Raw genomic sequence first — 13,628 nt, forward strand, 5'->3', positions numbered from 1 at the left:
GACTTTTTCTGAACTTGTGGGTGAGGAGTTTATTGGCATTGCTTTCCTTCTAGTATTCACAACAAAGCCCTTTCAGAATTTCTCTGGTTATGGCTCTGTTTCCCCGTAGCAGCTTTTTCTCTTAAAAGCTGAACTCCTGACAGTTGAAGCTTCTGATCCTAATCCTACACTTTCTAGCTTAGTATCTGAATTTATCGTGGGCAGATGAAGTGTAGAAACCAAATCACAACTTCCAGATCACGTTGGCATCCTAAAGAACAATGAGGCAGAAACACAACTTTTCTTTTCCTCCTGGATTTGCTTTAACTGTCTCTTTAGCCAGAAAGATTAAACCTGGGTGAAACTGTACTCCAGTTAAGTGTGAGCTTTGTTGGATTTGGGCGTTGAGAATTGCAGCACTTCCTATGGTGTTTCTGCGAGTAGCACTTTCTGCTTGTGCTCGTTTTACAGCATCGGCTACCTGTTTTTTCCCTTTGGCCTTGGAAAATAGTCCTGGTAGGCTAGTTAAATGTCAGCTTAGAATCTGTGTCTAAATGGACACATGTGCAAGGGTTTGTACGGACTCTAGGCTGGGTACTATAGCTAATAACATTCGTCTCACATGCACTTAGAACCCTTGTCCGAGAAATCTTTCAAACTTCGCTACGATGCCTGCTAGAAATTGGGTACCACTTTCACAAAGTTGTGGCCTGCCCACTTCATAAAAACCAGTCTGTGGGATGTCTTCCCAATATTCCCATCATATGCTCAAAAGGACTGGTAAAAATCGTGAGGTGGTTCAGTACATTAAAAACCCATGGGATTTCCCCATGAAGACCTGCTGGTGTACCAGAGCGAGCCCTCCACTGCACGAGAGCACCAGGATTTGAAACACCACTGCTTGCACTTGGTCTGGGCTAACCCATCTTCTGATAGTCTTGGTGGTTTTGGCAAGCTAAAACCAACAAGTAACTCACCATTGCTGATTGTTGGTGGGGGTTTTTTTATACACAGCAGAAAACTACTGTCAAAAGCAGCCTGTTATACTCAAAGCCTTGACAGCATGCTGATGCTATCTATATACGGCTTGTAGAAAAAGTAGCTTTATCTTTTCAAGACAAGACTGTCTTCTCTCATGCTGTACACAACAAAGTATTTCCAGTTAACATAATGGCTGTAGCGAAACGTACTTTTTATGCTGGCTGACGTAGAAGGTAAAGTTTCTGATACTGTTAACTCTTGAGCACAACCTGGTAGAGTAGCAGAAAAGTACCTTTTGAAGTAAGTCATGTCGAAATGCCTTGGTTTTGCGTGCATTGTGAAATTGTTAAAGATATCGTGAAATACAGGAAGGCAGTGCTTTGTGCACAGAAATGCTAATTTTACTGTGAGAACTGTAGTCTTCAATTTCCCTTGTGATTTCTTTTTTTAAAGACAAGTGGTCATGTTACTTTTTAGTACTCATTTTAATATAGAATATGATTACATTTATATTTGCTTCAGCTTTAGTTGCATTTCAGTGGATTTCTATTCAGTCTATTTTAGTCTTGAGCTGAAAAAGTACAAAAGAGTCTTTTTTTTCTTTTGTTTTCTTAGCTTCTTTCACTTCTCAGTTACTACATACAAAATACATATTTAGCTGCCTGCATTGCCCCATTCACTATGTGTCTCTGTTAAGGAATTCTAAGGACTACTAGTAGTTTAATGACCTGGTAAACAGCAGTTCAAGGCAGGAATAATTTGTCAAAAAACAGGAGAAAATTAATCATTACTTTGCTAAAGCCTCTCTGCTGTGTCTGTAGTTGGCCTAGCAAGCTAAACTGGAATCCGCTGATTCGGATCCTTACTGCGACCCCGAAAGCCGTCACCCTCTTGTTCCCCTCCGTGCTCTTGTGCTGGGAGGTGATTTTGGCCAAGTGCTAGTTAAGCTTTTACTATATGGGTTACAAAATCAACTGGCTGCTCAGTTCTCACTGGGGACGCGGGTACTCGAAGAGATTACAAAATTGTGTTTGAAAGCATGGGCACAAAAGAAATAATCCTCTGAGTATTTGCTTCACTGGCTTGATTGGTGTGAAAAGAATGAAAATTCAAGGTAGTGAGGTGAGAATGCCAAGTCTGCTTCCCTTCCCGGTTCTCTGAAATGGGATGAGGCTCGCTTTAACCTTCCTCCATTTCCCTGGAGTGGCATAGGTGAGATTCGAATCATTGCAGGTCCTTTGGCAGTTTCTCTTGAACATAGCGTAACTGGACTATGCTAACTGGAGCTGATCTCTGCTGTGAAAACAAGCTGCTCTAGTATCAGACAGAAGCAGATGAAGCTTGGAGCCAAAGCCTCATGGATGTTGCTGTTAAATGGCATAAAAATTGTCAGACAGGTGCAAATCAGTGTGTGTTTGACCGCTGTGGGGGGGAATGCCATGCAAAATCCATGTTAATATTGCTGTCGCTTAGTAACCCTGACCTCAGGGGTTATCTGAAAGGGGCTCCAAGTGGAATTTTGTTCATTTCCTGAGAGCTCTGCAGACGCAGCGCCAGCCAAGTGCCCTTTTTTCAGAAACCAAGTTAACAGAAATAGGCATACTTCTGTTGTGGGAAATATTGATAATACTCCTGGGCAACTGAATTTAGTTTAACTGTATTCTATAGGGATCACAAGTGTGAAATGCTCCTATAGTACCTTGTAGTGCATGTGACCTGTTTACGTGCTCTAGAGTTATTGACAAATAACACTTCAAGCTCTGGATAGCAGTAACTGGAGTCTGTTCCAACTAATTGCTGGGCTGAATTTGGGCTGGTTGCAGAGAGAGCTTGGTGAGACTGATGCATTAACTCTTCTGAGCCCCGTTCCGTAGTCACCAGCATATATACAACTTGGTGGTGGTTTGGATCTGTTTTCCCTGATGCCCCTTGCTGAATCTGTGTTGAAAATGTAATACCTCTTGAGGAAAGGAAAACCATGCTTTAAAAAAAAAAAAAAGGCAATCTGTCATACAGCAGCTGGTACACAAGTGGGCAGTTTAGGTGGTTGGATGTTATTGATGCCTCTAGGTGCCTTTGACTAGGACTGGTTAAATGCTTTCCCAAACGCAGTAAGGTTGTTGAAATCCGGTACGTAGGGGCACAGAAGTGTGTGTGTCTGGGGGCCGGGAGATGGAACGGGAGGCTGGAAGAGTTGTGACTTCTCTGTATGGGGGTAAGTTTAGGATAGGATCCAGATCTTCTGGTTCTGAGAGCTTTATCAGCTAGTTTGGTGCTATTCAAATAGCAGGCTGTAGTCTAGGTGGACTGGCTAAATTTTTGTGGTTCTAGAGTGCCCTCTGCTCCTGCAGAGTTTTCCCCAGTTCTCACCCTTCTGGTTACTTCAGAAACAGCCATGGTGTGCTGCTTCAGGTCTCCGGGAAGAGATGAGCGCTGGAGATGTTGTATGGCTTCCATCAGAACAGGCCTCCTAGAGCTTTCAATAGACTTGAATAAAAATTGACCAGCCCTGAACTGTGTCATGGCTAATGCCTTCTTTTAAAACAATACTGAAAATGTCATGTTTGAGCTGCAGAGTATCTCCTCCTTAGAAATACCAAATTCTTTGCTGGAAGTCTTTAACATCTCTGATGTTTTTGCTTTACTCCCAAACACAATCCTGACTGAAGTCAGAGTGCCACAACAGCAATGACATTGCAGCGAGTTCTGCACTGCTAGAAACGTACAGCAGGTGAGCTTACGAGGGACAGATGCCTCTATCTCAGTGCCAAGTGACCCTAGAGATAGTAGAAAAGAAGGAAAGAATTTGAGACAAAATATTGTGAAAGAAGGTTTAGGAGTAGTTGCCTCTTATTTCAGAGAATTTCAGTGCAGAATTTTGATCAGAAAGTAGTCATTGGTGACGCTTAACCCAAAATACGTTAAGTGCCGACACAAATGTCTTCGTAGCTTGCTGAAACTGCTGTATGCTTTGCTTTGAAAATTACCTAAAAGAATTTCTGGAAACATTTAGTTGCCTGATGAACAAATCTGTATTTGATTCTTCTTTCAGTCTGGCTCTTTTGATGCTGCCAGAGATTAATTTACACTATGTGATAGTGTCTCTGGTTTTGTACCAGTCATATAAAATTTTATACTCTTAAGATTTTTTATTCCCCAAAATATGCTAATGAAGCTTTGACTTGACATGTCATGGTTACTGATTTGACTGTCATTTTCTTTTCTTTCAGCTTTACAATGTATGGATGATTCCAAGCCGTGTGTTAATGAGGGAAAGTGCATTCCATATCAAAATGGTACAGGATATTGCAAGTAAGTTGGTTTCATTTCTAATCAATTTAATTACCAGTCATCTTTGATTCAGGGTCCTAACCAGAAAGGAAATGTGAATTGGTAAGATTTTCTTATCGGGCACATTCAGTGTAACAGTTTTAGTACAGCTGGTGTTTCTTGATAATGCATTAGTTCTTCTGTGCTAGCTTTTTGTAATGTAAGAAATCTGGAGTTCTTGTTCAGATTTTTGGGTTTGGATCTTGTCAGTTTGATTTCTTTGCATTAGGTTAGGAAGCGAGGCCAAAGCAATTGTAAACTCTGTACCTTGCTTCCAGACTCACAAGTTAAGTTGGAACTTGCTCTTCATCTTATAGTTTGCCTTACTTTATAGAACTTCAGCCCCAATTTGAATATTTTTGAGGTTTTTCAGAACTACTCTGCACTCTAAAGTGTGCCGGTTCCCTTCCACATGCTGTGGAGCAAGTAATATGTGGGAGTTGCAAAAACAAGCTAACAAAAAAACCCAACCAAACACCCACCCATGTTTGTATATATAATGTAATTGATTTTGGTAAATATTGACACCTGTCTTCAATGGTGCCTCCACTTTGCTGCATGGAAAGCTGATCAGCAGGAGCTTTGGCAGAGTGTCTGGAGAATGATGTCATACCTATTTAAATGCAGTTCACCTTTCAAACTGCATTATTTAGATTTTTTTTTTTAATGAAGTGATATTTTGCAAAAAGACAAATCCTCCTTGTTTGGCCGGGTTAATTTACTATGCCTGCAGTAAACGGATTATTTTCTAAACCTTGTTTTCTTCGTCAGTGCAAGTTGTGCCATTTTTCTAGCATGCTAAATCCCTATTTTTCTTAATGCTAACATTCTTTTAAATATGAGTGAATTTTGTCTGTTGATTTAGCTTGGCTAACACACAGCTTCGCTCTTCACCCTTTTCTACACATCCATCTTCCCTAGCCACAACCTTTAGTTCTTTCTGTTAATGTGGTACATAAAACTCAATATACTGAAATTGCACCTGTGGCACACAAAGGGGAAATCATAATCTAATTTGAGGTTCTTCTCGGTTTCAAATCAATACCTGGTGTGCAGAAAGTCCATAGAAGGGCAAATGTGTAACTTGTTAATCCCTCTTGGGTTTTTTCCCCCAGTTTTTAACTATTACTGCTTTCTAGTCTTTTCCTTTCCATGGCTTTATATTGCTGTCAACAGAAATGAGCTGCCTTTCTGAAAAGAAAGCTGGAACTTTTCTTGCTTTTTCACCTGTGTTTTAACACTGAAAGAAGAAATTGTGTGACATCTTTCGGACGTGTACTTAAGCATGTTAATCTGGAGCCAAAGAATGTGGGTCACAAAGGTAATAAACAAGGCTGGTATTGATGTTGGTGCTGCTTGTACCTTCCTAAGGACATTTTCTCCAACTTACATGTTCCTCTTAAACTTTTTCAGTCTAGTTGGTTCATCTGATTAACTTCTATTCACTTTTTGCAGTGCAGTCCAGATCTTGACACATTTCCCTTATCACAGTGGCAGCTTTGACCACTCTTACTTTTTTTTTAGCGCACAGAGTTATTTATAATTCTAATGTTGCCTTCTTCCTTTTTGTGCAAAGTATTCTTGCAGGTCTTAAGCAAACCCCTCCTTTAAGTAACAGCTCAGTCCCTTTGCAGGTCCCAGAGTAATTGGAAAGGGTAATAGAGGCCTGTATACAGAGATTAGTATGTGTCTCTCTTCTAGTTCTGGCTCAAGAACTCTTTTTTGCAGAAAGAGAGGACAAAAAAATAGCAAAAAAACCTCTCCGTTGTGGAGACTTTGCCTTTAGCAGGCTGATTCTTAGCATCCTGTTTTGGTTTTAACTTTTTTTCTTTCCTGCACTATGAGGAACTCAGAAAGTTCCCCTATTCAATCTGGTGTAGTAACCTAAGTGACTTTCTGAATTTTTAATGGCTGTAAGAGTAGAAATGTTTTGTTCAGGAAACTGAACTTATAACTAAAGCAAGTGGCTTGGCTTCTAGCTCTGCAGGATCACTCACTGATTAGCTAAATCTCCACCCCTTCCACTTTTTTCAAGTTTTCTGCAGTACTTCCTCTGGGCAATAAGTTGTTATAATAGGCGCTCTTCCTCTTTCTGTACCTCCTCTCGGCCAAGTTGTTTGTTCTAGTGTGTGGTCAGTCCATCTAGTTAATCCTGCTGTCTGTAAGAAACAAGTGAATGGCTGAGGGAGAACCTGCATCAGAGATAATCATATGTGATGAATGAGACGTGAGTAACGTAAGCACTGGTAAGAAAAACATCTAGTCTGGAAATGTGGCAAAGCAGCAAGAGATAGCTTAGTGCTGAAACAGCTTGCTTTTCCAGAAAATCCTGTAGCATCTACTCCATTAAAAGAGAAAGCTAGTTTTCTGCTAAGAACCTTTATTCTGGTGCATCTGGCTTCTGTTATGGGAACAGTGATTGTGATCCTTGTAAGGAAATCTGAGTTGGATCTTTATCAGATTGCTCTTGTGAGCGCCCTTTAAGTAGCTGCGTTCCCCTGGTGACGCTGCTGGCCCATGGCTGTCAGTTTGTGGCACTGTTTGATAGAATTACTGACCTTTGACCTTGATTTTTATATTTAGAAAATTACACATTCCTGTGTTTGCATCTTCCAAGGTCAGAATTTTTGTTTGAGAGATCTTTCTACACCCATTCAGTGACCAGCATGGTGAGGACGCAGACCTTATTCCAAGGAATATGGCTGTATCTGCAGTAGCAGTATGAAGGGGACCTGTCATTCCCAGCTTCACGGGTCCTGCTTTGACAAAAGGCAATTTCAGTTTGTCGTTTGGCTTTGCGTTGCACTGTGGTGGGTTTTTTTGTTGATGGGGGGTTCTTTTTTTCTCTTGAAGCATCTCCAGGCAGCCTTTTGCATGTTGAGGTGTTAAGCGTGAAGGAGCCTTCTTGCATACTCCAGCAGAGAAGCAGGAGAACGGTTGCTTGTTGCTTAAAGCTGTGAGCATCACAGGGAAACCCTTACTCATCTTGCTGCTGGATGACTGGGAAGGTAGTAGTAGGAAGAGTCTGGGAGATAGTACTGCTTGCTTGTGGTGTTCCTGCAGTTGCAGGCAGGCTGAGAAGCTGTGGGTACAGGGAGCTGCTTCAAGGACAAGCAGAGCAGAGATTTTGGCAACGCTGCCCGCTGTTTTCTGAGCACGAGAGTCCGCTCTGCTGCAGGTGGATCGGGCAGTCCCTCTGTGCCTGGAGTGGGGCAGGGCTCTGAAGCACAGAGGATCTTAACTGGTTTCCCCATGTTTGGCAGCTGTGGCCTGTCCCAACTTCCCTCCCCTGTGCCCCAGTGACAGGGAGCAGAAGCAAGACCGTGCCAGGGAGAGAAGCAGAAGTGAGAAGGGAGGGAGTTGGGCTAGGGGTGCTCCAAGGTTTAGGGAGGAAACTGGGCCTTGTAACTTCTCGTGCTTTGTAGATTTTTTTTTAAGATTGGGTTTTTTTGACCTTAGGACTGTTGCATGTTGTGTGTCCAGAAGGGATATTGGTACCTCTATATGAAGCAAAGTACTGCTTTAACTGTAGTGTCTTTTGTTGGATCTGATGGTGTAAAAGGTGGGGGGGGGAAGTACAGTGACAACTGTGTTTTGTTTGCTGTGCTTAGTCAAAAGTGGAGACTGCTGTAGTTGGCTGATTCCAAAAGGACAGTCTCCTTCAGCACATCCTTTCATGCCCAAAGCTGTCAGGATCTGTGCAGCATTGTGTACTTCTGTGCTTCTTCAGTGAGCAGTGTTTTTCTCATTGTATGCAGAAGTTCGTGCACACTTTTGTATTGCATGATGCAGTTTTCACCTCTTATCTGCAGGGTGGCAACAGGAGGACATCAGAGCATGCTAAACTCAAAGCAGCAACAGCATGGCAGTAAGGGGCTTCTATCCTAATTCTAACCCCTGGTAACTCAGCCCCTTTGCCAGGTTTTTGACCTACCTTTCTTTCCAGCTGGATCTTCATAAATGAATTTTAACTTGGATTTAAGAGGACTTCTGGTGCTGAAGGCAAGATCCTAGACTGTAGAACTGCTTCCGAGACTGCAGCAGCTATCTTCTTAGGCTCTGTCTCGAGAGGATAATCACTCCTAGACCAGTGAATGGGGAATACCCATAGGGGACCTTGTAGCAAGATGAGGTCTGAGAGTTTTCCAGAAGAGGATAAATACAAAAGTTGAAAAGTTGGCCCTTTCTGAGAATGGGCTGCCCTTTCCTGTTTCTTTCTGTCTCCTTTCAGAAGTTAAAGGACACCCTTGAGACCAGGGCAGAGGAAAAAGGGGAGAGTGTACACGCTTTTGGCTTCAAATCTGGGAACAAAGTGGTGACTTGAGTCACTCGGTCAAAATTTTCTGTTGTGATTTACCTGTGCAGACCAAAAGCTGTTCAGAGCTCTGGTCAGAAAAAACTGAACTAAACTTCACCCAGACTTTAGTTGCTGTTACTCCTTGGCATACTGCGGAGTGGTACAGCATAGAAGCGCTTTCTGGGGACTAGAAACAATAGCTGTGTACTGCTTTAAACGCAGAACAGGGAGGCTGTCCTATCCCATAGCTTGCATTCGAAGTATGACGCATAAATGAGAGCCTTGAGACATGGGAAGGAAGGAGCATGTGTAAAAGCTAACCAGAGAATCCTGTTCTCCCTCCTGAGAGGAGGTGTAGGTGTGGGAGTCAGAACCCAGGAGCCAGAGGGAAGTCTGGTTAAAATCTGTAGCAAAATAGCTGAGACCCTTCTCATGTTAGTCATCAGACGGCGGGGTTTTATTTTTTCCCCCCCTTCTCTGTTGAAGCATTTTCCAATCAAAGCTAAGAGAGTGTTGGGTTGAGGGTGGGAGAAGCAAGACTACTAGGAAATTCTTCCCTTCACGTTTTAAATTAAAACCATCTGCTTCCTTCTGTGCATCCCCAGATGATATCACTGGGCCTGAATAGGAAACTCCCATGAAAATGGAACATCTGGGAGACTGGTTAAAAAACAGTCTATAAGGTGCATTTGAAGAGACTGTCCTATGAATGTGCCCAAGCAAATATAGTACAGCAGATGAGGAGGTTTTTCCAATAGGCCAGACATATTTTCCAGAAGTCTTTTGAAAGCAAGAGAGAGCTAAGTATTGGGAGGTAACTTCAATGTAGTTTTGTGGCAGAAGAGCCAAAAATGCAGCTTCTGTGTGTCTTCCGCTTTGTAGCGTTAGGTTGTTAGAGTGAATGCAGCTCAGTGGATACTTCAGATTTGGATAAATACCTTCATTTTGTTTTTCTGTCTCTTGTTTAGCTCCATGAGAGCCTGAGCTATGGCAAATGCAGGCTGGAGCTGAAAAGGAGAAGAAAAAAAAAATGGGCTGAGCTCTGACTAAAGTATTTGTGCTGGAAAGAAGCCCAGAGAGAGTAAAGGAGAAGCTTTAATTAGAAGCAGCTGCATAGCTGATGCAGCCCACAGGACATTTTCTCATTTCAAACTCTAGCTTTCAGAAATCATGATTTGAATTAAGTTGTATGTGAAATTTGTTCTTAAAAGATTAAATTCCTGTTGAAGTAGGTTGAGAGACCTCATGTCCTTCCAGAAAGTGCCAGAACAAACTTCATCTTCCTGTTTCTGTTTCTGAGTGTTAGATGGAAAACTGAGGAGAAACAGTGGTTTTTATTTGGAAAAGATTTGGTTTCCTGTTCTGAGCATGTCATTTGGAGCAGGCACAAGCTGCTACAATTTTAAGCTGCTCTGTAGACAAGTGGCTTTTTTTCTCTTTTTGTTCTCCTAAAGAGAACTTGAAAGAGTAGGTTGGGATGAGAGCGGAGCAAGGGTGGTGAGAAGCTGGAGTTGCTGTTGAGGATAATCATATCCTTTAAAGAAGTCTGGACTTAGACTCTGCTTTTTCAGTGTTTGCCTCTATTTTTAGAGAAACAACGTGGTGCCCAACATGAATCAGGGGCAAATATTTGCAGCTTTGTCTACACCAATATTTAGAACTTAATTACTAGTATTTGTGCCTAGAAATGTTGATGATGAGAGACATGGTTGAAAATCTGGACTGTAGGTTTTTTGTTCTTTAACATTAAAAAATGATTGCACTGAATTGCTGGAGGGGAAAATTGCGTAAGTGTGACCAAGCACTTCTCCAAGAGGAGAACAAAATGGTGGGTACAAGGGCTGTGTATACCTGACCATCTTTCTAGAGGCAGGCATGTTCTTGCATATTCTGTAAGGCTTTGTCCTTCCAAATATAAAGAGTTAAAGTTAAAAGAGCTTTTGCTATTCCCTGCTGCAGTGCGCTCTCATGTTTTTCTGATTAGCCTCAGAAGATACTGGAACAAGCCCAGTCTTGGAGCGCTCTTCAACTTTGTACCAGAACATTTGCGTACAGAATGCTGGGCTGTTTGTGGGTGATGGTTGTGAGTGTCGTCTTAGAACATGGGTCTCTGCTTTCCTTTTAAATCATACCAGCAATACTCTTAATCAGTGTTTAGGCTCCCTCCTCCCTGTTACCTAGGGGTAATAGTTAAATGCACCTTCCAGTATCCCCGAGTGCTGGGGGGGTGGGAGAGAAGGTGTTTTCGTGGTTTATTTGCTTGTGGACAAAACATGAGATGTTCCTCTAGACTTTTTAGGTTGTCTTCCAGCCTTTTAATGAAAAAGCACTTTAGGATTTATCTTTTACGTGTGTTTTGGCTTATTTTGTATTTGTTGGAGTGGTGGGTGGTGTTGGAGGACCTCTTGTTTGCCTGATGAGATGCCCTAAGTGGGGTTCTGTGAAGTTCACGTTTGTTGCTGTTTCTTTCATGATAGACAGCTACAAGAGCATGGTCGGTGCCTGCTTCTGTTAGTGTGAGGAGCTTGGTGTGCTGCTGATACTGAGCTGCCCAAACCCCCATCGCTGGCGGTGGTGAAACCAGGAGAAATCCCTATAACGAAATCTTGTAAGCCTTCTGGGACTGAAGTTCAACTTGACTTTACACATTCATCAGCTGCATGTAGATGTCCAGAAACATGATTTAACTGTGGTTATCCAGACGGTCTCTGCGCAGAGCTAGCCAGTGCACCGTGTGCAGGCTTGAATGCCGTGGGAGTCGAGCAGTCCTCCAGCTTCTGGCACAGCCGTCTTTGCTGGGTGCCAGATTTCTGTGTGATCGAGCTCCTACAAAGCCGTGCTGTAGCCCGCTGGCGTTTGGACTGATTTCTAACCCATATCGAGGAAGGATTTGGGATGTTAAAGGAAACCTGTAGAACTGCAGTGGTTTAGGCCCAGAATAGCTGAAGATTGCCTCTCGTGTGATGTGGCAGCTCACACTGACTGATAGCCTTCAGCTGTTATACTGAGGATGGCACAAGAGGTAGAGGATGTTCTGCAAATGGTATTGTCTCAGGATTGCCTTTCTGTAACTTTATTAATCCTGCATTGCCCTGCAAAAACTCTTCTTTCATGTCTGTTCTTGGGTATGAAGTTGAAAGCATTAAGGTATGGTGAAAGGAGCCTAATTTGAGTGTGGGGAATGGTAAATTACGGTTATGCACATCTATTATATGACTTTCCTGCTTTAGACATATGGCTAAAGCTAGTTAATAAATTTTAACATGAGAAAAAGCAGTTGTGGTCATCTAGTAATGACCCCTTGCGTAACTAGGATAATAACCTCTCTGAATAGCTGTGTTTGAACTAGCGTGCATACTCTTTCCGAAACAGCCAATCCTGGTGTTCTTTTAAACAAGCATGAGTGGTGGAGAAATTCCACTGCAGCCTTAAATGCATTGTTCCAGTTGTTTCTCTCCACTGCTGAGAGCCTGTGTATAAGTCTAAAGATAAAGATATTACCCTGTTTCTAATTTGAATTTATCTATCTTGAACTTTTAACTGCTCAGTTCTGTTATCCTTGTACCTTCTAGATTGGGAATTACTGTTAAATCTGAGTTTCTTTGTGGGTACTTTGAGTTTTTGATTAACTGTCTCCTTCCCTTTTCCCTTTGATAAATAGACTGAGCCACCTGAGCTCTTCATTGTGTCTAGAGTTTTCTATTCATTATTGCTGTTGGCTTCTTTGAATTCATTTCAGCTCTTCCTTCTTAAAGAGCAGACACCAGAACTGATGTAATGCTCGGGTAATGGTTGTGCCATGCAAGTATCAGGTGTAGCATCATCTCATTTATTCCTACTTGATATTTGCTGTTTGTACATCTAAACTATTCTTGGCCAAACTGTCACGCTAGGAATTCACATTCAGCTGACTGTTAAGAACACCGAGAGCAAGTCTGCCTTTCCCAGATCAGGCTCCTGTTTTGGGGAGGATGCTGTGTATGTTTTGTTTCTAGATGTATGGCTTCGCAGTGCTAAGTCCACTTGGCGTGCACTTGGCCTTGTCAAGCAGTTCATGTTACTACTCTCTATCAAAAACTTTTCTCTCTCTTACCTACGTGTTTGACCAGCATTGATGTTTTTGGTTGTTATTCATTGATAGAAGTGTTGAATAACATAAGAACAAAGGCAGATCCCTGTAGTATTCTGTTTAAAACACAGATTCGTGATTGTTCTTTGATAATTTTTTTTAAGGCCTACGCAATTAGGTGTGGGGTTTGTTGTTTTGTTTTGTGTGTTTTTTGGGGTTTTTTTTTTTCAATCCACCATACACTTTAAGGGCATAAGGAAGAGGCAGTCTCTTTACTGTTACATTCTTGTCTGGGGGCTAACTAGAGACTCTGTGTATTTCTTGCAGTTGGAACCTCCTCCCTTTTGGATTTGAGTAACTCATTGATTTAATAATTGCATCCATCCTGTTCTAGAACAAAGCATATCTAATGTTCACCGCTGATTTTTTTGCAGTAAAATACACGTTCTCTCAGGCTGCGTGTATATTGGGTTACTTACTAGTTAAAGCATGCAGCTGTGCACTGTAGAAAAAACTGCGAGCAGACAGTCCTGTTCTGTATGTTAGGTGTTATTTTTGTCCAGCATATACTCTTGAATCTTTCTGCTACCTAAAAGAAGCAAATGGAACTGTGGGTGACACACAGGTGGAGTTTGCAGGCTTGCTTGCCTGGGTCCTGTATCGCTGGAAGTTAAATGGAAAATTTGTAGTACAAAGGCCAGTTAAAAGATGGATTGCAGCTGACAAGTGTAGTCAGACTGTATTGACATAAGTTTAGGTTAGAGAGAAATAACTGCAATTATTCTGCAATTGCAGATCTTCGTATAAAATATTACCCTAGTTGTAGATAGTGTGTGTACTTGTTTTTCTGTGGGAGACAGAGGAACAATGACCTTGTCGTTAGGGTGCTAGCCAGGGGCGTGGGAGACCCGACTTCAGGGCTTTGCGCTGCTAGCTGAGTGCAGGCTTCGGCATGTCGCCGTCCCAGATGCA

General features: G+C 42.2%; 1 protein-coding gene across 1 annotated transcript in view; it reads left to right on the plus strand.

The window, feature by feature from the left end:
- The window catches only part of NOTCH2 (notch receptor 2), an 87,779-nt gene that overhangs the window by 5,996 nt on the left and 68,155 nt on the right, over positions 1–13,628 (plus strand). The window contains 1 exon segment of the mRNA XM_075760237.1: positions 4,191–4,272. Coding sequence (XP_075616352.1) covers positions 4,191–4,272 — 82 coding nt within the window.

The sequence above is a fragment of the Balearica regulorum genome, chromosome 8 (assembly GCF_011004875.1).
Source record: "Balearica regulorum gibbericeps isolate bBalReg1 chromosome 8, bBalReg1.pri, whole genome shotgun sequence".
Taxonomy (NCBI): Eukaryota; Metazoa; Chordata; class Aves; order Gruiformes; family Gruidae; genus Balearica; species Balearica regulorum.